This window comes from Macaca nemestrina, chromosome 11 (genome assembly GCF_043159975.1).
Source record: "Macaca nemestrina isolate mMacNem1 chromosome 11, mMacNem.hap1, whole genome shotgun sequence".
Lineage (NCBI taxonomy): Eukaryota > Metazoa > Chordata > Mammalia > Primates > Cercopithecidae > Macaca > Macaca nemestrina.
The window spans coordinates 134,565,345-134,589,085 of record NC_092135.1 but is presented as its reverse complement, the minus strand read 5'-3'; the positions used below and the strand labels follow the sequence as shown (position 1 = coordinate 134,589,085).

General features: G+C 45.1%; 1 protein-coding gene across 13 annotated transcripts in view; it reads left to right on the top strand.

Moving 5' to 3' along the window:
- LOC105473857 (IQ motif containing with AAA domain 1) overlaps positions 1 to 23,741 on the top strand; it is a 188,358-nt gene that overhangs the window by 6,146 nt on the left and 158,471 nt on the right. For 2 of the 13 annotated variants that reach the window (XM_011727985.2, XM_011727984.2), the window contains 2 exons: positions 19,101 to 19,425; positions 22,800 to 22,919. In XM_011727985.2, the coding sequence (XP_011726287.2) occupies positions 19,102 to 19,425; positions 22,800 to 22,919 (444 nt within the window). In that variant the 5' untranslated portion in view covers position 19,101. The other 11 variants (XM_011727983.2, XM_011727988.3, XM_011727987.2 and 8 more) reach the window with 11 other exon arrangements.

Genomic DNA, 23,741 nt, shown 5'->3' with positions numbered 1-23,741 from the left:
GAATCAAAGTCAACCAGAAACTTCCACTTCCCTTTCACTGTGCCTAGAAGTGCCCATCAAATCACGGTAGGATCACAGCAGTCGCTGTTCTCAAACTCCAGGACTCACACTAAGGGACAACTCAAACGACAGGCTTATCACTTATTAAACAGGGAGGTAAATCCACCTTTCAAAGACTCGATTCCTTCAATACAAATTCAGTGAGGACATGAGGAAAATTTCCAACAATGCTACAAACACTGAGTTTTCAGAAAAACACTTCGTGAACAAAATCTCTGGAATATAAAACCTGCGAGTCAAATGATCACCTGGCTACTAAGTACACAAGGTCACACCAGTTTTCTAGCAAAAGGCAACTTAAAAACCATTCAAGGAGCCCCATCACAATGCTTTGAGTGACACAGTGGGTATCACTTTGTAGAGAGAGAGATTTGGGTTCAGAAATGTTACTGGACTTTATTCAAGTCACACTGTTAGAAAATAGAAGAATCAGCCGGGCGCAGTGGCTCACGCCTGTAATCCCAGCACTTTGAGAGGCCGAGGTGATGGATCACCTGAGGTCAGTAGTTTGAGACCAGACTAGCCAATATGGTGAAACCCTGTGTCTACTAAAAATACAAACATTAGCCAGGCATGGTGGCAGGTGCCTGTAATCCCAGCTACTCAGGAGGCAGAGGTTGCAGTGAGCTGAGATGCTGCCGTTGCACTCCAGCCTGGGAGACAAAAGGGAAACAGAAAGAAAAGAAAAGAGAAAGAAAGAGAAAGAAGAAAGGAAGGAAGGAGAGAGAGAAAGAAAGAAAAGAAAGAAAAGAAAAGAAAGAAAGAAGGAAGGAAGGAAGGAGAGAGAAAGAAAGAGGAAGGAAGGAAGGAAGGAAGGAAGGAAGAAAATGGAACAATCAGGACCAGTTGCTCCAACTGACTACAATTTTACAGTAATCAAATGCCCAGTTTTTGTTTTCTTATGAACAACCAGCTTATAATATGCCTAACTAAACTGTAACCTATTTTTGAGCATCAATAAACTAAGTAAAGTATTAAATGAAAACAAGCAGCATCCTGGGCTCTACAGACTCATAAGCATGATCCACACATTGCGAGAGTTTTAGGAAACCTGTAATTGGGAAGGAAGGGACACAACGTGACACTGGGTGATCCCCACTGTGCTCTGGCCAATAAAGAGAGGCGTGATGCCTTCCTGGCCTTCTCTGGGGTGTTACAGAAACCTTTTCCAGACTTACCAAAACAGCACTCTGCCCGTTACTCCAGCTGATTCTTTAAAGGCTGAATCACACCACCAAAACTCTCAGGGAAGGGTCTATATGTGGCGTGAGAACACAGAGTATTGGGATTTCTTGGAAAGAAAGAAGGGTGGTGAGTATAAAGAGATGCCAGTGCACATTATATCCCAGAAGAGTGCTTCTAGACCAGGGTTTTAAAAACGACACGCACTTGGCAGAGGAATACATGTTCAAATTCTTTCTTTCCATTTATCCTAAAAATTAGTTTCTGCCTCCCTAATCTGAAACATCTTCCCATATGCTTGTTATCACTTTTGAGCTACCTTCCTGTCTCCTTCACCAAGCTTCAGTAGGCGCCTCTGTACTTAGTCGCTCTAGCTCCTCCATTCTTCAGCCTCCATTCCTTCCCCAGCCTGACCTCCAGCTCTGCTCCTTTGAGCCACCTGCCACTGAAGCCTCAGCTCAGCTCAGAATTCTCCCTCTCTGAGTCACACTACAATCCTATGAATTGTGCTTTCTCAATATTTTATACCTTCTCCTCTATTCTTCGTTTCTCGTTCAAAACAGTCTAGGCATCAGTTAGCTTCTCCTTGGTCAATGTTAATGGTCAGTTCATAGCCATTGCCACCCCCCAAGCTGCCAGGAGCCTCAGGCAAGGTCCTCAGTCTGTTGTGCTTAGTTTTTACAGCCTGATCTTTTGGTAGAGTGTATTCCTGTCTTGTCATGCTTCTCTCTCTCAAACATACAATGTGCCATTTTAGCTATTGTAAGTGTGTAATTCAGTGGCATTAACTACATCCGCAACGTTGTTGTACAACCATCACCACTATATTTCAAAATTTTTCATTACCCCAAACGAAAACTCTGTACACATGAAGAAATAACTCTCCACTCCCTCCTTCCACCAGCCTGTTAACCTCTAATCCACTTTCTGTCTTTACAAATTTGCCTGTTCTAGACATTGCATACGAAGTGCAATCATACAAAGTGTGTTCCTTTGTGTTTGGTTTCATTTCACTTAGCATAATGCTTTCAGGGTTCATCCACGCTACAGCATGTGTCAGAACTTCATCCTTTTCCACAGCTGACTGTTGTTCTATTTACGTATACACCACATTTTGTTTATCTACTCATCTCTACTTCTTGTCTTTGAATTGGTCCCCTGCCTCATGACCCTGTCAATTATCTTGCTCACATAAACCTCCATAGTTTGAGGGTCGCCGTACAATTCAGTCCAAACTTCTCGGCCTGCTATGAAGTCCATGTAATATCTGACCTGAGTCCATCATGACAAGCCTATTCCCAGGTCAAAGACAAATACCGGCTCTCAAACGAACATATCCCTGTACTTTTCCTGCTGCTCTGCCTTTGCCATGTTGTTTCCTTCACCTGGCACAGTCTCCCATTTCCTCAGGTCAAAGCCCCACTCACCTTTTATGTAGCTAGCTCCAATCCCACCAGCATAACACCTTCCACTTTCCGAAGGGCAAAGTAGCCCCTCTCTTCTAAACTCCCCAAAGACTTTGCACTGTGACATTTAATCACCTCCTACCTTTATCTCTTCTACTCTACTCCCTGAAGGCTGAATTCCTAGCAAAGGTTTCTTTTTCTATTACACCACATTGAGTATTGTGCTTGGCATAGAATGAGTGTCCATAATATTTGCCTAACTGAATTCATACATATTGAGAACAATGAGAAAAAAACATTTTCCCAGATACCTGGCAGTCTGATTATGAGGCTGTATAAAGACATGTACATTTGACATAAAATAAAACATCAATTGTTCAGGACAAAAACATAGTAACTGTGGAAGAAATAGTGACCAATTTAGAGGAAATTATTGGAAAAGTTAATCAGAATAATGATTTGGCCCTCAGATGCCTAGCAAGGTACAGAGAGTGGTTACTAAACAAGTAAGCTTAGGGTTCTCATGTAAGAAGAGAAAAGAAGCTTATTATCACTCAGGCTTGGCAGGATGGGACCCTGGAATGGGATTGAGTAGGACAGAGAGACCAGGGTGGGTGGAGCAGAGCTCTGGTCCTCCCTGGAATGCCAGGACCTGCTCTGGTCCTTCAAGGAAGGAGCTTCTCCTTGGTGGATGTTAATGGTCAGTTCCATGGCCAGTGCTGTCCCCCAAGCTGCCAGGAGCCTTCCTGGGCAAGGTCTCAGTCTGCTGTGCTTGCTATTTATAGCCTCGTTTTTTGGTACAGTGTACTCCTATCTTGTCATGCTTTAGTCTTACCGTTACTGAGGGAAATGGGAGGGGTGTTAGCGAAGGAGGTTAGGAAGGAGGCTGGGTCCTTCGGTGAGAAGGTGGGAGCAGGAAGCATTGCGTGGTCCTCACTTTGACTGGTTAGTGGCTGGCCTGCCACCGTGTGGCAGGAAAAGGCCCTGCTTCCTGTTGCAGCCTGTGTTGTCTTAGGCCGAGGTGTAGACAGATGAGTTGCTTTGGGACACTAACCCTGGTTCAGGCCTAGTAAAGAAACAAGTTCCCTGGTTTGACTGAATTGTCATGGCATAATGAAAAAAACTACAAGAGAGAATTGTGCGGTTCTGAGTGACTGATGACTCATTCACTTAAATAGGTCAGGTTCTGGCCCAGTGAACTTCATGTGATCACAGGAAATACTCAGACCATTAAAATGATTTGTGAGTTTTTAGAAAAGGAAGCAAAGGTAACAAGTATTATCATCTTGGATTTCCAAAAACAAAGCATGCCAGATCAGCCTACTTGTAAATTTCTATAGTTACTAACATAGTACATAAGGCAATGCTTTAGATAGGATATAGCTGCATATTACTGTGCATTTGACAATCCTTACCACATGGAATTGTTGAGGGCAAGGAGAAATACAAGCCATGATGATAGCATGGCTGGCAGGTTTAGAACTTGTGGTTTGATGCTAACTTGAGCTCATTTCTGGTGCTGTGCTATGGGGTTCCCAGCTTTGTCATAGAGAACATGTTTATCAATGGCATGGATCATTTGAGGGGTGACATGGAACTGGATAGGATGGTGAACACACTGAAAAACAGAGGAGACATTCAACAGTAGACACTGTAGGCAGATTTGTGGGGTTAGCGGACTATGGGCGTCATGAGTTAACAGTGTGGCGTGGCCGCCCTACAATGGATCTAAGGTGTGGAGACTCAAGGAAAGGCCCCTTTTGCTACTTGATGAAATGCCTACCACCTCCCACTAGAAGCTTTTGTTTCATTGGTTTATGCTGAAGCATGCTAAGTTGTGTTAACAGCATTACAGAGAGAAGGAGAACTTAAAAATCTTGTAATGCAGAAGAAGCTGAGGGCACTTACCCTGTAACCAAGAGGACTTTGATGAGGGGTGGGGTGTGCAGGTGGACAGGTGGACATGGTCTTAAACTTTTCAAAGACTGCTCCCAAAAAAGAGGGATTGGAGGCCAGACACGGTGGCTCATGCCTGTAATCCCAGCACTTTGGGAGGCCAAGGCGGGTGGATCACCTGAGGTTGGGAGTTGAGACCAGCCTGACAAACATGGAGAAACCCCATCTCTACTAAAAATACCAAAAAATTAGCCAGGCGTGGTGGCATATGCCTGCAATCCTGTCTACTCGGGAGGCTGAGGCAGGAGAATCGCTTGAACTCAGCAGGCGGAGGTCGTGGTGAGCCAAGATTGCACCATTGCACTCCAGCCTGGGCAAGAAGAGCGAGACTCCATCTCAAAAAAAAAAAAAAAAAAAAAAAAAAAAAAAAAAAAAAAAAAAAAAAAAAGGGATTGGATTGTTCTGTTTCTCCCTGGAGCGTCAATGTAAAACCAATGAGCAATGGTGAGAGTTTTCCGAAACCAGAATGGGCTTCCTAGAGCGTCAGGCGTCCCTCTCACTGCAAGTGTGTTGGCAGAGAAGGGATGCTCAGGAGGTGGCAGGGTACTGGGGACCGGACGCACCTGAAGGAAGCAGATCTGACGACCAACCTGGAACAGCCCTTCCCAGCCTATTATCCCACAAGAAAATGCACATGTGATGATGAAGCCTGTGTTCTCCTGAATGATCCCCTCTCCTCTCCTCCACTCCTGCAAGCAGAATTCTTCCTATCAGAGCCAACTTTTTTCTATTGCATGGTGTTGAGTATTGTGTTTTTCACAGAACAAGCATCAATAAATATTTGCCCAAATGTCACATGTACCAAGAAGGCTGAGAAGACTGATTTCCCCAGAGACCTGGCAGTCTGGATCTGAGGCTGTATGAATTATTAAATGCTGAGGATAAAGTAACCTTTTCTACTGTATCCATGTACCTAGGTAGCAATGATTTTTCCTAAAGGATGGGCTGTTATGAGAACCAGTTTTTAGTAACATTTGTCTCACAGAAAACCCATTTTTTTTAGCTATGTGTGGTGGTGGGTACCTGTGATCCCAGCTACTCAGGAGGCTGAGGCAGGAGAATCACTTGAACCCGGGAAGTGGAGGTTGCAGTGAGCTAAGATTGCACCACTGCACTCCAGCCTGGGCAACAAGAGCAAAACTCCATCTCAAAAAAAAAAAAAAAAAAAAAAAAGGTGGGGGGGGGGATGAAAATATTACCTGTCTCACAAAGTTAATGAGATTTAATAAATGATTTATGTCACGTCCTCAATACTTTCTGGCAGAGAACAAGAGGTCAACAAGTGCAGCAATTGGCAAAGCTCATAGGGTATAATCACAGAGAAACTATATTTGTTCTCTTGCAGAATTGAGGGACCTTGTTCTACTGTCTTCTCATATTGAGTATTATGCTAACCCTTTTCACCTAATTTGTATCTTTTGCTTGTATTTCATCATCAAGTAATTTATTTGCTAGAAGAGTTCATGGGTGGCTCATATTGAATGGTGCCTACATACAGCCAATCCTGCCTTCTTCTGTGCTGACAGAGTTCTGATTGGATTCTTTCATCTACCTCTCTACCTCTTAATGCAGGTAAATCCTCATTACTCTAAAAGGGCAATGTGTATCATATTTCCCTGCTGGTTCTTTTTCTATCTTGGGATGTCACAGTGTGAGGATATAAGACCTAGAGCTGCGACAGGCATTTTATGACCACAAAGAAAGTCATTTCGTATGGTTACTATAACAGCTCCAAAAGATGGAAAGATCATTGAAGACTGATCCTTGATGATGTCACTGAGCCACTGAGATCATGAGCCATCACCTCTATTCTTGGTGTTAAGGGAGATTTAAAATCTTATTGTTTAAGCCAGTGCTCACTGGGTTTCTGTTATTTGCATTTGTTAACACATCAATCTGTACATGAGTGCTGTATCTCCTGAGGGCTTTCATATTGGGACTATTAACTTGAATGAGTAGAAATATGCTTGGGTCACACTTTTTCCCAAGAACTTTGTAAATATTGCTTCATTTTCATCTGACATTGAGATCTGAGGCTAGCCAGATTTCTCCTGCCATTTCTCTTTGAAGTTCAATAATGTATCCAGGACATCTCCTGATGCTGGGTGTTGTATATTAGTTTCCCCTGGAACACAGTGAGAATTTCTGATCTACAGATTTAATTCTTTTATTTCAAAAACATTTCTTGTATCTCTGAAAATAGTCTAATGTTGAAGGTCTTTCTTTCAGGAATATCAACTAACCCTTTTTGTAAATTGCTCAAGTGTCTCTCACTCTTTCCTCTCTACATTTACTGTTAGGTGAGTCAGGTTTTCTCTCTAAGTCAGTAATTCAGCTGAATTGTGCCTGGTCTATTTCTTGGTTTTTCTAACCTATTTTCTGTATTGGACTACTTCTGTTTTTCTTTTGGTTTCCTTAGCTGTGTAATCTTCTTTCCTTTTTCTTTCTGTTGTTTTATATTTTCTCCCAGTTCTTATTGTATTACCTTAATGTTCTTATTAGCTTATTCTATAACATGGAACACGTGTAAAGATTTTCCTGCTTTGGCAGGGCGCGGTGGCTCACATCTGTAATCCCAGAACTTTGGGAGGCCGAGGCGGGCAGATCTCCTGAGGTCAGGAGTTCGAGACCAGCCTGGCCAACATGGGGAAACCGTCTCTACTAAAAATACAAAAATTAGCTAGGCGTGGCGATGGGCACCCGTAATCCCAGCTACTCGGGAGGCTGAGGCAGGAGAATAGATTGAACCCGGGAGGTAGAGTTTGCCGTGAGCTGAGATCACACACTGCACTCCAGCCTGGGTAACAGAAGGAGACTCCGTCTCAAAAAAAAAAAAAAACTAAACTAAACAAACAAAACCAAGATTTTTCTGCTTTTATTTATTTGGTTACATTTTCTCCATACTTTCTTTCTTTCACTTGCCTGGCCTATGTTATAATCCTTTCTTCTACTTTTATGAAAGTCTTGGTTTTAGATAGTGGATATGCTGCTTCTTTCTATCTTATTCCTACTTAACACGTGTTGCTCTTTGAAAATGTTCTATTTGTTCAAACATAATGTGGGCGAATCCTCTTTGACTGTCTTTTCACTGTATCTGAGTTCCAGAGCTGAGATACTGCACTTCTCTCTGCTTTTCTGGAGCCTGAGTACACACTGAGGATAAGGGCCGCTCCCCTGAATCCACACAACTTCCGGGCTCTGCTCTCTTGTGAGATTTTGATAAGCTCCTTTGCCACCATCCTCCCACTCTTGTCACGAGTGTGCCCTATTCCTGTGACAAAATGCCCTCTGACTTTGAATCTTTGCCTCAATTCAATGTAGGAACCTAGAAAATGGCAAACCCTGGCGATTTCTCCTGTCCTTGCTCAGGTCCTGGGGGTGGCAGGGATTAACCTCCACTCAGGATGGTTTTATCTGGTAGGATTTCCCCAGGCGTTTGCTCGTTCTGCTCACCCTTTCATCTCCCTTCTTTTCAGTTTGTGTCTTCTTTGTATCAAAAAGCATTAATGAGATTCTTGGTGTTGTGTCTACTTGGTCTCTTCCCCCGAAGGGCTTTGGGAGAGTGGAGATGAGGCTGAACACCATTCTCCACTGCACGCAGCTATTTCAAAGAGCTTTTAAAGTTTACGGTACAGGTTGTACTTAATTTCTCGTCTGAGAAATAATTTGCTCCATTATTTTAAGGGGGTGCAGAGGGCTGGCTTTTACTACGCTTTCGTGCATTTCATTAATAATGGTGGGGGAGAGGTTTTTGATCCTGATTATCATTTTTTACCTGGATGTCCGCTCCACGCCTTTGACAGCATTAAACCTGGTGTTCCAATAGGAACTGCAGAGCCTAAAATGTGCAAATAAACCTCAACAGTTACTAAAGGCGAAGAAAGAAGAGCAATGAAAGCCAACACTCAATACCAACTTACGGATAACTGTTGATAACATCCACACTGCATTTTACATTGACAACGCACCCGCGCCTTGGTTCATACTCATTAAGTCTCCGAAGGGGGCGTCTGCGTAAGTCTTGAGTCCCCAGAATCTAAGTCTGCACTTGGCCCAGAATAGGTGCCCAGTAAAGTTCTGAACGAACGACTGTTATATCCACTTTACAGATGGAAAAACTGAAGACCACCATCATTAAGGGCCTTGCCCAAGGCCGCAGAGCTGACGGTGGATGAAAATGGGGCCAGCAGGAAAGCGGGAAGACGGCCTGGAGGACCACGGGCCAGGGACTGGGGCCCGGAGCAGGCTCGCCAGGCTGCCCGGCCCCGCGACGGATGGTTGGAACTCCGACAGGCTACCGCCGCTGCGCCCACCCAGGCCTCCCTCGCGGTTCCTGCAGCAACAGGAGGCGGTGGCGCAGGCGCGGAGGGCGCAGGGGACAGGCGGAAGGCAATGCGCAGGCGCGGCGTTCCCGTTGCTAGGGCCGCGTCGCGCCCACCTGAGTGGCCGAAGTGAGGTTCGCGAGTCTCTGGGTCCCGACGGGAAGGAGCGAAGCACCCTCTCTGCGCCTGCGCGCTCCGTGCCTGCGACGCAAACCCGGTCTCACCTTTTCCTGCCCGAAGCGAGAGATTATCGCAGTCCTGGTTTCTCCCTCTAGAAGACCCTCTCCCAGTCCTCTGTAGCTCCTGGTAGTGCCCTGACCCCTGCTGCCACCGTCCTTCAGAGAGCAACGGAAGAGCTTCCCGGAGGGCGAGGAAAAGAGGGAAAGTAGCCAGCAATGTCGAACACGTAAGTGATGGGCTCCCAGCCACAGCTATGGGGTGGGCTTCCCCAAGCCAGAAGGTGGCTTGCTTTCTGCTTCTCTTATTTTCTTTTTTCTTTTCTTTTCTCCTCCCCTCGCCTCTCAACTTCCCTCCTCTCTCCCACTTTTTTTCCTTTTAGGAAATTCATATATGCCTCGGGATAGAGTATCTGCTTCTTGTGAGCAAGGAAGATCATACGCGTAGATCTCCCCCTCCCCCACGCATCCCACCACCCCATGGGGATGAGCTCCCGGTCTTCCCTATACCCGCCAAGCCCTTAGGGGCTATTGCTGATAAGCCATTTTGTCTGGGGTTTTTTTTGTTAATCTTTCACAGTAGTAAATACGTTGCTTTGTGAAAACACCTAGGTCCTGAAATTTAAGTCTAGAAAGATCTTGGGAAAGCGTTATTGTCATTTGCTTTTCACCACCTCGAGTGGCAGTGATACTGAAAGGAGTGTGTGCCTAGCACTGTGTCGTTTACACAGCACTTGCACAAAGGTACCTCATTTGGTCTTCATAAGAATAATTTCAAACAGGTAGTACAGGGCTGACCCTGTGGACACTGTTCTAACTGCTTCACAGCAACCCTGTAATGTATGGGCTGTTGATACTGTTATTTCCATTTTACAAATGAGGGAACTTGGGTATGAAGAGGTGAAGTAGCTCACACAGCAAGTAAACAGTGCCAAGGCAGGCACTGTAGCTCCAGCCTGCACTGTTGCTGTTACACTCCCTATTTTTCTAGGCAAGGAAGTAAGAGCGGAGAGGTTAAAGGCTTGCCAGGGTTTGGGAGTGGGGAAGATCAAGAGTTCTGTTTAAGACCTATTGAGTTGGAAGTGCCCATTGGACATGACATGGAGATGAAATAGCCAGTTAAAATATTCAGATCTTGGGTTCAGGAGCAAGACCCACGTCTGAAATATAAACTTGCTCGCTGTCAGCCTGTGATGGTCTTTGTGAGACATAGAATGAATATTAATAAAGAAGAGGTTTATTATTATCCCAGCCTGGGATCATCCACAGTAAGGCAGGGAGAAGAGGATACCCAGCAAAGGGATCAAAGACATGATCCGTGAGGAAGAAGCAAATGAAAGAAGTAATAGTGTTTCCAGGAGAAGTAACTTCTTTCTCCTCCGTCAAGTGCTCCTGAGACAAGTTGGGGTAGAACTGAGAACTGACTGTTGATTTGGCAGTGTGGAGTTCAGCAGTGACCTTGACAGGAGCTGATTCAGTGGTGTGATGGGATAGAAAGACTTACTCAAGTGAATATAGGAGGGAGAGAAACTGTAGACAGTGAACATAGCTAACTCTTTAAAGGAGTTTTGCTGCAAAGGAAAGGAAATGTGTTGGCAGCTAGAGGCAGAGCACATGGCTCCAAGACAGAAAACAATAGAATGTTTGTGTGTGGAAGGGAATGGCCCAGAATGATATATGAAGAGGAGGGAGAAGTGGGTGACATCGTTGGTAGTGAGAGGACATGGGATCCAGGGGGTACTGGCCTTAGGTAGAGGAACTCAGCACTTAGCAATGGAACAGGTGGGAAGGCAGCGTCAAGATGCTATTCAGTAGGTAGGTGCCCTGGAGGTGGCCTGGAATGATCATGGTAGATGGAAGATGATGGTGACTGAGGGGCAGTGGTGACAGCATCAGATGAAGTGGGATTCAAAGCCAGGGAGTGTTGGGAGGAGGGAATGCAGATATCTGGAGGTGCAGTGAAAAGAAGGGGTCCCCTTGACCCAGCCCCACAGCCAGAGACAGAGGGCTCTGGGGGGGAACAGGAGCCTCTACTGAGAGGGCTTCCGAGCAGAGCCAGGCCTTCCATAGAGCAAGAAGACAGGGGGAGTATTCAGGGAAGAAGATAGCAAACTAGTTAAGATTGGAAGATTCAGAAGGTTTTATCATGTGCAAAATTACGTGGAAAGAATTCCCATTTTGCAATATTTTGATTTCCCGTGGACGTGCATAGTATGTCTGAATATGCAAGTGTTTCCCTCCCCAACCCACTCCGTTATAGGAAAACTGCCAAGCTGTAGAATTAACAGTCTGGTCTTTTTAACTGTTATATTCAGTCTTCTCCATCCATAATCCTCCTGACTTCAAAGTCTGTCATATCTCTTAAGTCATATGCTCAACTCTGAAACCAATCATATACTTTTAAAAACTGTTAAGTAGTCTTATGGATAAAATACTACCTTCTGTTTGCAAGGTGCATTTAAAATTCCCGGAACACTTTCACACCTGTTATTCCACCTGTATTAGTCTGTTCTCACACTGGAACAGAGGAAAGAGGTTTAATTGACTAGCAGTTCTGCAGGACTGCGAAGTCCTTAGGAAACTTACAGTCATGATGGAAGGTGAAGTCAAACATGCCCTTCACATGGCAGCAGCAAGGAGAAGTGCAGAGCAAAGCGGGGGGAAAAGCACCTGATAAAACCATCAGATCTTGTGAGAACTCACTATCATGAGAACAGCATGGAGGTAGCTGTCCCCGTAATTCAATTACCTCCCACTGGGTCCCTCTTACAACACGTGGGGATTATGGGAACTACAATTTAAGATGAGATTTGGGTGGGGACACGGCCACACCATATCACCATCCCACAGTAGTCCCTGGAGGTGTCCAGAGTTGGTCTCATCATCCAGGTTTGCCAGTGGAGGAGGCGTAAGCACAAAGAGGTTGAGTGACCTCCAGGGATGAGCTGCTCAGGACACTGGTTTCTATTTTAAATGTAGAGCGCTTTTACCTTTGAAAACCACCTTGCCATATCCGGGGAAAATAAAGACATATGTCCACGCAGAAACTCATGCAGGAATGCTTCTAGCAGCGTTATTCAGAGCAGCAAAAAAGGTGGAGACGACTCAGGTGTCCATGGGTTGACAAATGGATAAACAGAATATAGTGTATCCGTACAAAGGAAACTTGGCAATGAAAAGAAATGAAGTACGAAGTAGGCGACAGTGTGGATGAACTTTGAGGACACCGCACCGAGGGAAAGGAGCTCAGCACTGAAGCCTCCTCTTGTGTGATTCCACTTCTGTGAAATGTACAGAATAGGCAAATAGAGCTGGAAATTAGGTTAGTGGTTGCCAAAGGCGGGGAGGAATGGGGAATGGGGAGTGACTGCTTCACGGGTGTGAGTTTCTTTCCCAGTGATGAAAATGTTCTGGAGTTAGATAATGGTAGTGGTTGCACAACTGTATGCTAAAAACCACTGAATTGTACACTTGAAAAGAGTGAATTCTATGCTGTGTGAATTATCTCACCAATGCTCTTATGAAAAATCATCTTGCTGCCTCTCTTGTCTCATTTGACCTTCATGACTGGGCTCAGGCAGAAGGAGGCTGAAGCTGCAGGGCGAGGAGGTGGGGTGCAAGGCCAGATGGACTGAGCGCAAGGTGGGGGCTCCCCAGGATGGTGTGGCCGAGGCATGGTGTCCAGGTCGCTGGCGGTCCGACGCGTGAGGGGGTGTGGTCCCATGGAGAGGCATCGGGACAGCTGGGGAGCAGGAAGCCAGAAGCAGTTTCCAGGGAAGAGGGTCTGGTGGAAAGAGATGACGCCATGTCTCAGCACTGAGGAAAACAGGTAATGAGGCAGGGATCCGTGTGCTTTCAAAGCTGCCAAACATTTTCCTGTCAGCCAGGAATCTTTGCCTGGTCTCTCCAGACAGGGATCCCCAGACAGACTGTAGATGGGGAAGAAAGAAATTGCAGGACCCAGAAGGCTGAAGCTACCAGGACTGTCTTTGGCCAAAAATTCCAGTTATGGGTCAGCTCTGTGAGGCCCTGGAAAAGTCCTGCTTCTCTGACCTGACTGAAGCCAGTGAGGGCTCTGACCCTGAGCGACTGGGCTCCCTTGGGTGGGAGCCCACAGCAGGTCCAGACATCCAGAAAGTCTGACTGTGCTCTGCCCCATCAGGTCGGCTGTGGTTTCCCCTGGTGGAAGCAGGAGCCTCTTCAACCCAAGATCTCTTGCTATTGTTGACTTTGCATCTTTGTGGAGTTCAGGTCACCCCACCTGAACTTCACGGAGGCAGCCTGTTTAGGGTATTGTACAAACTTAATGCTTGTTGGTGTGGCCAATGTTGGAAGTATAAGATGCCATTTAACTTTTACTGCCTGTTCCGCTCCCATATTTAAAAATTATTACTAGACTTATTTATAGTCCTTAGTCTATTGTTACTGAATTCTTGGCCATATTAAATCTGTATGTATGTCTCAGGAGTCTTCTGTCTTTATAGCCTTTCTTTTCTTTTTTTGAGATGGAGTCTCGCACTCTTGCCCAGGCTGGAGTGCAGTGGTGCAGTCTTGGCTCACTGCACCTCCGCCTCCCGGGTTCAAGTGAGTCTCCTGTCTCAGCGTCCCGAGTAGCTGGGATTACAGGTGCACGCCACCATACCCGCTCCTGTCTCAGCGTCCCGAGTAGCTGGGATTACAAGTGCACGCCACCATACCCGGCTAATTTTTGTGTTTTTGGTAGAGACAGGGTTTGCCTCTTTGGACAGGAGCAGATAGTGCCTTCTGCTTGTGCTGATCTGTACACAGCATTCTAGAATTTCCTTTAGCTAGATTTCATGTGGCTCCCACCATGTGAATTCTTAAATATTTAATGTTCTTTATTGGTGCTGTGAATGGGTTTCTTCTTTCATTTTTTTCTCTGCATTAAAGTATTGCAATTTTGCTGTAATTTTTTTTTTTTGGCTTGAGTGCAGTGGTGAGATCTTGGCTCACTGCAACCTCTGCCTCCGGGTTCAAGCAATTCTCCTGTCTCAATTCTTCAGCCTCCCAAGTAGCTGGGATTATAGGCGACTGCCACCATGCCTGGCTACTTTTTGTATTTTTAGTAGAGATGGGTTTTTATCATGTTGGCCAGGCTGGTCTAGAACTCCTGACCTCAAGTGATCCACCCACTTCAGCCACCCAGTGCTGGCATTACAGCCGTGAGCCACCACGCCCGTCCTTTGCCATACTAGTTGATGTATTTTTGTTACTGATTTCCTTGGATTTTGCAATCATGCCATTTGTAAGCAATGGTGTTTTAAAAAATGGTTTATATTACTTACGTATCTCCCTTGTCCTTTTTTACTGCTAATTTTGAGGGCATATTTCTAGCGTTTCTCCACTGAAGGTCCATTGGGTCACTGGTTTTTGGCACTTTGAAGAAGTCGTCATTCTTTTTTTCCTGGTGTGTGGGGATGGCATTTTTAATCCGGCCTGTGTTGCAAGTTACAATTTACTGAGCATCTTCTTGGTATCTATGAAACAAGCTGGGGTTTTTACTGGTCCGCTGCTGTCTGGAGTTATGCTTTCCTCTGTGCTGAACTGAAAAGCACTCCCGCAATCACCCCTCCTGGGTTAGAGCAACAATTCTTTTGATCTGGAGCTGTGCTCTGTTTTTTAAGTGGAATTTCAGATCTGAGTTCTAAACAAAATTAGCCTGTAATTTTCCTCTTGAATGTTGTCCTGGCAGGTTTGGGCCCCAAACCCTATTAAGTCCACAAAGCAACTTGAGCATTGCTCTATGTTTTATGCCAACAGTTGTCACACCCGTTAGTATGTTCAGCCCGTGTCTTCACTCAGGCCAGTGAGTGCCTTGGGTTTACTGTCCCTTCTCGGGTCCTGGAAGTCTGGACTTGGAAAACTCACACCGTGCTGAACTGTGGGTCTTGATCATTGTCCACAGCCAAACCATTTCCTTGATCATCTGTCATCTTTGCTTCTTCCAGCCCCTCCTGCTTGTCTGTTTGAGGTGGAGCAAGCAGAATGTCAGAGGGTCTCAGGAGCTTTGAACTGGCATGAGGTTTTGCTTTTGTTGTTGTTGTTCCTGGTCAATGTACTTGTTTATGAGTCACTAATTCTGCCAGGAGTCAATGTGTGTTCTGTGTGATATGGTTTGGATTTGTGTCCCCACCCAACTCTCCTGTCAAATTGTCATCCCCAATGCTGGAGGCGGGGTCTGGGGGGAGGTGATTGGATCATGGGAGTGGATTTCCCCTTTTGTGCCATTCTCGTGATAGTGAGTTATCAGGATAACTGCTTGTTTAAAAGTGTGTGGCACCTCCCCGCCTTCCTCTTGCTCCTGCTCCTGCCGTGTGAGATGCCTGCTCCCACTTTGCCTCCACCGTGAGTAAAAGCTCCCCGAGGCCACCCCAGACACAGATGCTGCCATGCTTCCTGGACAGCCTATGGAACTGTGAGCCAATTAAACCTCTTTTCTTTATAAATTACCCAGTCTCGCTGGGCATGGTGGCTCACGCCTGTAATCCCAGCACTTTGGGAGGCCGAGGTGGGCAGATCACCTGAGGTCGGGAGTTCAAGACCAGCCTGACCAACATGGAGAAACCCTGTCTCTACTAAAAATACAAAATTAGCTGGGCGTGGTGGTGCATGCCTGCCCAGCTACTCGGGAGGCTGAGGCAGGAGAATCACTTGAGCCTGGGAGGCGAAGGTTGCAATGAGCTGAGATCACGCCATTGCACTCCAGCCTGGGCAACAAGAGCGAAACTCCATCTCTAAATAAATAAATTACCCAGTCTCAGGTATTTCTGTATAGCAGTGAGAGAATGGACTAATACACTGTGCCAAGTGGAATTCTAATTTTCTGATAATAACCTTCTTTCTTATAATAAGCTGGTCTGGAAGAGTGCCCTTTCACTAGCAGTATTTTAAATATTGCTGAGTTTTGAGAAATCTGGCATTCGAACATGCTGGGGATGGGATTCTAAAGGCAGAATTCAGTGTCCTGACTCAGTGGGGTGTTGGGGGGAAGAGTTTTGGTTTTTATGCTCAGTCTGTTTGCTTGTGATGTAACTACCTCTGTGTCACAGGACCCCTCCTTCCTCATCTACTTTCTCCCTGACAAATGGGAAGCGATGAAGTGGTTTAGAGAGTGAACTCTGGAGCCGGACTGCCTACATGTATATCCTGCATTCAAACTGTGTGACTTTGGGCAGTAACTTCTCTTTGCCTCAGTTTTCTCATATGTAAACTGGGCTAATAATTATGCCTACCTCATAGGGTTGTTGTGAGGATTACATGAGTTATTACATGGAAACCACTTAAGACAGTGACTCACAGTATATAAATGTAAGCTATTACCATCGCCATCGTCATCATCATTATCATCATCATCATTATCATCATCATCATCATCATCATCATCATCTGAACCCCAAAATCTTGCAGACATCAAGATATGCTTTTACTTTTTGGCCAGAAAGGTGGGAAAAGCACGTATAATCAGTGCTTCAGTAAATGATGCTTAGTGTTTAGGGAAGAATGGAGCATGTTTGAGAAATGGCAGATGGTGAGCCTGGGGCAGAGGGTACCTGGAGGGGATATTTAATAATGACCTTAGGAATGTAGAAGAGAGATTCCCAGTCAAACAGGGTGGCTAACCATGGGTACTTATCTCCTCTTCCTCCTGAATTGCCTCCAAAATGGCAATAAAGGATTTTAAAGCTATGAACTCACAAGGACAAAGAAAACATTTGACAAGAGATACCAAGAAAGTGCAGGAGGCCAGGCACAGTGGCTCACGTCTGTAATCCCAACACTTTGGGAGGCCAGGGCAGGTGGGTCACTTGAGGTCAGGAGTTCAAGACCAGCCTGGCCAGTGTGGCGAAACCCCATCTCTACTAAAAATACAAAAATTAGCCTGATGTGGTGGCACACGCCTGTAGTCCCAGCTACTCAGGAGACTGAGGCAGGAGAATTGCTTGAACCCGGGAGGCAGAGGTTGCAGTGAGCCAAGATTGTACCACTGCACTCAGGGCTGGGTGACAGATTGAGACTCTGTCTCAAAAGAAAAAAAGAACATGTGGGAAAGGGAGAGCAGGCATGGATGAAAGGGAATGGAGGAAGGGCAAAGAATGTGGGACCTGAAAGCCAGCAGATGGGGCTGGGGTGATCAAAAGCCAGCTGTTTCCCTGGGAAGACAGATGGGGGGCATGGTTCTTCTGGGATGGGGCTGAAATTGGAGGACTGCTTGCACATCTGTATAGGCCACATTTAGGCTGCCAATCACTTGTACACCCCAGAGAGCAGGTGGCCAAGCCACTAGCCAACCAGGCAGAAGTTGGCACATGCAGCCAACCTGGACTCAGGATGCCAGGCACAGGTAAGCGTGGGAATGAGTGGCTTGGCTGACAGTAAAGAAGAGGTGAGCCCCCTTGATCGACTTGCTTCTCCTTCAGGGGATTAGGGCTGCCCCCCCCACCCCCGTTAGCATAGGGAAAGACCTACAGAAAGATACTGACATTTTTGGGTTTCTCCTTCATCAGTCATCAGGGCTCTCCACACCCACTTTCTACAGTGAAGCTCCTTCCCAGATACACTGACTTTCCAGTTCACTTTTCAGTCCTGGTTCTTGAACATAAAAGCAGAATCAAAAAATCACCTGAAATTTGGTAAGGGAAGGTGGGAATCTCTACCATGAATGTATTGGCCCTGGTAGGAAAAGTGGGGACACTCATGAGGGCCTAATAAAGAGACCAGTAACAAAGAGGTGGACATAGTCTAGGGAAACTGGTAAGGGATGGGGCAGTATTCTGGGGCCAGCCAGCCACAACAGAGCCACCACCACCCCAAGGCTTTGGTGGAAGGGCACACCCAGCCTTTGTTGCCTCGCCAGGGTGTGGACAAGAGGGTCATACTCGTCTGCTCTCTGGCTTCCTCTCTGTTCAATCCACTAACTCAACTCACTGGAATGAGGGCAGAGAGCCCAGCTGGTGCATTCCATAGAGCTCAGCCTCCCAGGCCACAGTCTGCACCTCACCTCGCTTCTCTCTCTCTCTCTTTTTTTTTTTTCTTAAGACAGAGTCTCGCTCTTTCACCAGGCTGGAGTGCAGCAGTATGATTTCGGCTCACTGCAAACTCCACCTCCCAGGTTCAAGTGATTCCCCTGCCTCAGCCTCCCAAGTAACTGGGACTACAGGCGGGCGCCACTACGCCTGGCTAATATTTTTTTGTATTTTAGTAGAGACAGGGTGGCCAGTATGGTCTCAATCTCCTGACCTCATGATCCACCCGCCTTGACCTCCCAAAGTGCTGGGATTACAGGCGTGAGCCACCACGCCCGGCCTACACCTCATTTCTTACACTGTACATTATGGTTCTAAGATTCTTAGTGGTTGCCTTTTGCTGTACTTCATTCGTTTTTCACTGCTGTGTGATAGTCCATTGGTGAATTTACTACAATGTATTTATCCACTGTCTTATTGGTGGACATTTGTGTTATCTCCAGGTTTTTACTATTATTTAAAAAATGCAAGTGATCATTCTTGATGCATATTTACAAGTTTCTCTAGGGTATAGTTATTCATTCATAGGATATGCACACATTCAACTTCGTAAGAAAATGCTGCATTACTTTCCAAAGTGGTTGTTCCAATGGATACTTCACCAGCTGTGTACGTGGACAAATCAGTTAACTATTCTGGATATCAACTCTGTCCTCTTTTAAATGTGTATAATAATAGTGGTGTTATGGGCGAAGTGAGGAAAAACTTCATATCATTTAGACAAAATGCTTTTAAAACTATTTATTTGATGATAATAGTGTTGGTACATATTCAGAAATCACAAGGACATCAGAACAGGATATAAATTGTCTAACAAGCCTTTCTACTACATAACGATATTCTTAGCTCACACTTGATTCTGTGTTATATTTTGCAATACCAAAAGCCCGATGTTTATGTTTTACCAAGTGATTTTTATTTACTGTGTCATCTAAATTCCTTATCTTCCCCCAGAATGTATAATAAGATGTGGCATCAGACCCAAGAAGCCCTCGGTGCTTTACTCGATAAAGAACCTCAGAAGATGGTTGAACCACAAAGAAATCAGGTTTTCATCTTTCAAACGTTGGCCACATTCTACATAAAGTATGTGCAGATCTTTAGAAACCTGGAGAATGTCTACGACCAGATCGTCCATCCCCAGAAACGAATACTGATCAGGAAAGTCCTGGACGGGGTGATGGGCCGCATCCTGGAGCTGAAGAACGAGATGGTGGAGCTGGAACTCACGGAGTTCCATTATTTCGATGATATCCTGCAGGATCTAAAGCTGGCTCCCGTAAGCACTCTGTTGTTTTCTTATTAGTTGCTTTTTGTTATAAATAGGATATGTAGCCCTGTACCCAGTACCCTACAGACTTCCTGTCCATGTTTACTAGTTGGTGTGTGGAAAATCTAAACATTTCCCTTCAATTACACCATGCTGTCGTGGACAAGGATTGGGTTCTCTTTGTTTCTGGTGCAGATGCATCTGCACACTTCTTGGCTGTGTTAGGCACTGCAGTGGCCGTGGTCTTACCTGACACCATGGTGTCTGCACAAGGCTGTTGGAATGCAGTGGGCCAGCCCTTTCATCAGCACCCTTGAAGCACGGACCCTCCCAGCATCCAGTAGCACCACCCGCTCCTCTGTTTCCATGGGAATCTCTCTGTAGCCTGTTGGTCACAGGTTCCCTACTGCCAGGTGGATGCATCTCCTCCTTACTTTGGGACAGTGGTGACCCAGGGGAATGTATGGCTTACATGGCAGTGGGCCTCAGACGTCAAAGGAGAGCTCATGTGCTTGCTCTCCCTTCTTCCCTCTGCCTCTCTTCCCTTCCTTCCCTCTGCCTCTCTTCCCTTCCTTCCCTCTGCCTCTCTTCCCCTCCTTCCCTCTCTCTCTGGAGCCCTCCCTGCTGGCACCTGGCAACCACACCCCCCTCCTGCAAGCATTCGGCCCCTGCTGCCTTCTGACATTCCTGCCGGGCACCGGGCCTCTCTTCTGACTCAGGCTGGCTGGGCTGCCGGGGCCACTGGCCACCTCCCATCAGTGTCATGGTCCTGGGAGCGCACCTTCATTTTGAAAGGAACATTTCCTTGAAGTAAAATCAAAAGGAGAAAGTCTTTAATTTTCTACATGAGTGTTTCATGTTTCTTCTCCTTGAAAATATTTGGGCTTTTATAAAGGTATCTTTCTTTCTGAGATAGGCTTTCCTCACATTATTATTTTATCAGAATGGAATAATGAGAATAACTGAAATGAATGAAGATGTTGATGATTATTCCAAAAGTTTTATGCTTATTGCATTCATCTGTAAGAGCATGGACTGATCACCAGATTTGATCTGGTGCACTTTACTCACTAAAGTGACAATATGAACAATTTAGGATAACTGTGAAACAAATGGTTATTAAATCATGTTCCTAAATTTAATTAATGAAGTAATACATATTCCTAAATTTAACTAATGAAGTAATACATATTCCTAAATTTAACTAATGAAGTAATATTACATTTATTAGTTGAATTTCAAGAACAGGAAGTCACGCCCCTGTTGTTGAGGAATAGTGCATTTAGGGCTGTGTGTGGCAGCCCCTCCACGGCCTTGCCTTTCCTGCCGCATCAGCCAGCCCCTCTGCTCCAGGGACATCATCTTCCTAAAGGCCATGCCACTGTTGCTGTGGGGACGGGGCCACCAAGCACCAAGAGGAGTGACAAACGAGCAGATGGCATCCAGGAGGCCTTCGTGCAGGGGGCGGTCAACAGTGTTTCCTCGCAGTCCTGGAAATAGTGACTGAACCATGTGCTGTCACTGAATCCCACATGGTTGGGATAGGCTGAAGGCACCTTCATTCTTGGCCACATCCCCAGGACTGACAAACACCCAGCTGGGTTCCTGCCCTTGGTTCCATGAGTTCCCCAAATCCTTCCTTAAACTGCCCCTTAGTCCGAAGACTGTTTGTAACCTGCCACGTGGGGAAACTTTCCTAATGGGCCCACCTCATAGAGAGAAATATATGCGGGAAAGAGCCTTTCTCTACCACTGGAAGTTTCCTAGATTCCACTCCATAGGGAATGAGAAGCCTCAAGGTTTCGGGGATGGACATGAAACGCATCATGGACGAAGATGGAGCAACTAATATCTTTCTTTGCTTCTCTTCCATTCTCAGTGACTCTGTGTTCTCATCCTCAAAATCCTAAGTATAATATTTTTTTAGATGGAGTTTTGCTGTTGTTGCCCAGGCTGGAGTGCAATGGTGCAAGCTCAGCTCACTGCAACCTCCGCCTCCTGGGTTCAAGCAATTCTCCTGCCTCAGCCTCCCAAGTAGCTGGGATTACAGGTGCGTGCCACCACACCCAGCTAATTTTTGTATTTTTAGTAGAGACAGGGTTTCACCGTGTTGACCAGGCTGGTCTCGAACTCCTGACCTCAGGTGATCCACCTGCTTCAGCCTCCCCAAGTGCTGGGATTACAGGCATGAGCCACCATGCCTGGCCAGCTAACTATAATTTTGTGGTACCAAATGGACCAGATGGAGCTATAAGACAATGAGGTTTTGTCTTCAAAGTTATAAAAGTACCACACTTGAATGTGCTTATTAATAAATAAAAATCACATTAAATCAAAATGTCATCATTCTTCTCCGACTGCCCTCTCTCCTCAGGCCACACCCACCCACTGGACTCTGCTAGTTCACTCTCCAGTCACCCCCAGCCCTCCATGAGCCTCAGAAAGGTTTCGTGTTCAAAAGTCATTGTCACCTCCCAGAAGCCATGGGGATACTGTCCCACCAAGTCCTAAAAATGATACCCTCTTAGGCTTAAACATTTATTTAGGGGAAGGCCTATCCAAAATTCTCTGGGCTGGAGGGAGGTTATGGGAAGTCACACCTGGAATTGGAAAAAAAATAAGGTAGCCAGTTCTGAAGACAAAGACCTTTGCTTCCCTGTCAAAACAGCCAAGCAGGTCTGACAGAAATTCTAGGATAGTGTTTCTCAGTGGGATTGGCCAAGGGCATACCCTTATCCTTAAAGAGTACTTCTGTACTCCTTTTCACTCAATTTGGACTGGTAAATTTTCATCTGACCCCCCGCTAGTTTGAAATATTTGGTAACATGCACAAATGAAGGATAGAAGTTTTTTATATAAAAACCAGTTTCATAATAAAGCAAACTACTTTTGTAAATAATTTTTGCAATGGGGTAATTTTGGTAAAAATAAAACCAAATTATTAGAGAAAAATGTGACCATTTACATACAAATAGTCGATGGTGCTAATGATAAATTATTAGGTTTAGTTCAGAGATCTCTACAGCTTAATACTCTACTACTCCAATTTGAACCATTATTTTAGGTAAAACGAGGTAATATTGTATTTCTTTAAAGAAATCCATTAAGTAATCATTAGTTAATTGAGGCCTAATTGACATGAACTCCTGATGCTTTTCTGTAATGATTAAAGCAATGGGCATGGTTATGATTTTCTTTTTGACTTTGTGTCTCTTTAGTGAGTGAATTCTCTTCACTCTGCTGGCCTCATTTTTTTCCTTAAATGAAAATGGGAAGTAAAGCAAGCGTCTTTGATGTGCACATCCTTACTGTATATTTTAAATAAAGTTCGAGTCCTGGAATTGTGACAGAAATGCTCTTTTTTTGTTCTTTCTCTTCTCTAGCAACAATTGGATATTCCCATACCCAAGTATTTTTTGAAGGAGAAGTTGGAAGTAATAAAAGGAAGAGAGAAAATTCTTGCTCAGATATTAGCCGACAGCGGAATAGATACATCTGAAATGGTTTGTATATCATTTTAACAAACATTAATCCATAATCTGTGTAACTTCCTTTTTCTGCTGCTCCTAATTGTGTGAGCAACGCTTAGGTTATTTTCAGTTTAAGGAAAGAATAATCCCTCCCTCCTTGTTATACAGTGCATAAGAAGTTGCATAACTTTTGGACATGCTTTTGGTGATATATAATCATTATTTTTCAAGAGCTTAGAAATCGAGATCAAAATGTATGTTTTGCTACTTGTATCAGTATCTGTTGATTATCAACTCAGTCTAATGTTTCATCTCAAATTCATCTAGCTGAAGCTAGAAGCTAAATGTTATTCATGTAAAATAATTAAGTGCTAACATAACTTACTAGGAACTTGAAAGTTACTACACTTTCTAAAAATGTTGATTGGCCTTTTATAACTGCAGGCTGAGTGGATACGGTTTGGCAGTGTCCCCACCCAAATCTCATCTTGAACTATAACTCCTGCAATTCCCATGTGTTGTGGGAGGAACCTGGTGGGAGGAAATTGAATCATGGAGGTGTGTCTTTCCTGTGCCATTCTCGTGATAGTGAGTAAATCTCACAAGAGCTGATGGTTTTATAAAGGGGAGTTTCCCTGCACAAACTCTCTTGTCTGCCACCGTATGACATGTGCCTTTCACCTTCTGCCATGATTGTGAGGCCTTCCCAGCCACATAGAACTGTGAGTCCATTAAACCTCTTTCTTTTGTAAATTGCCCAGTCTCAGGTAAGTCTTTATCAGCAGTGCGAAAACGGACTAATACATTGAGTGACACTTAGATCATCTTGAATGGACTGTCATTGGGGGAAGAATA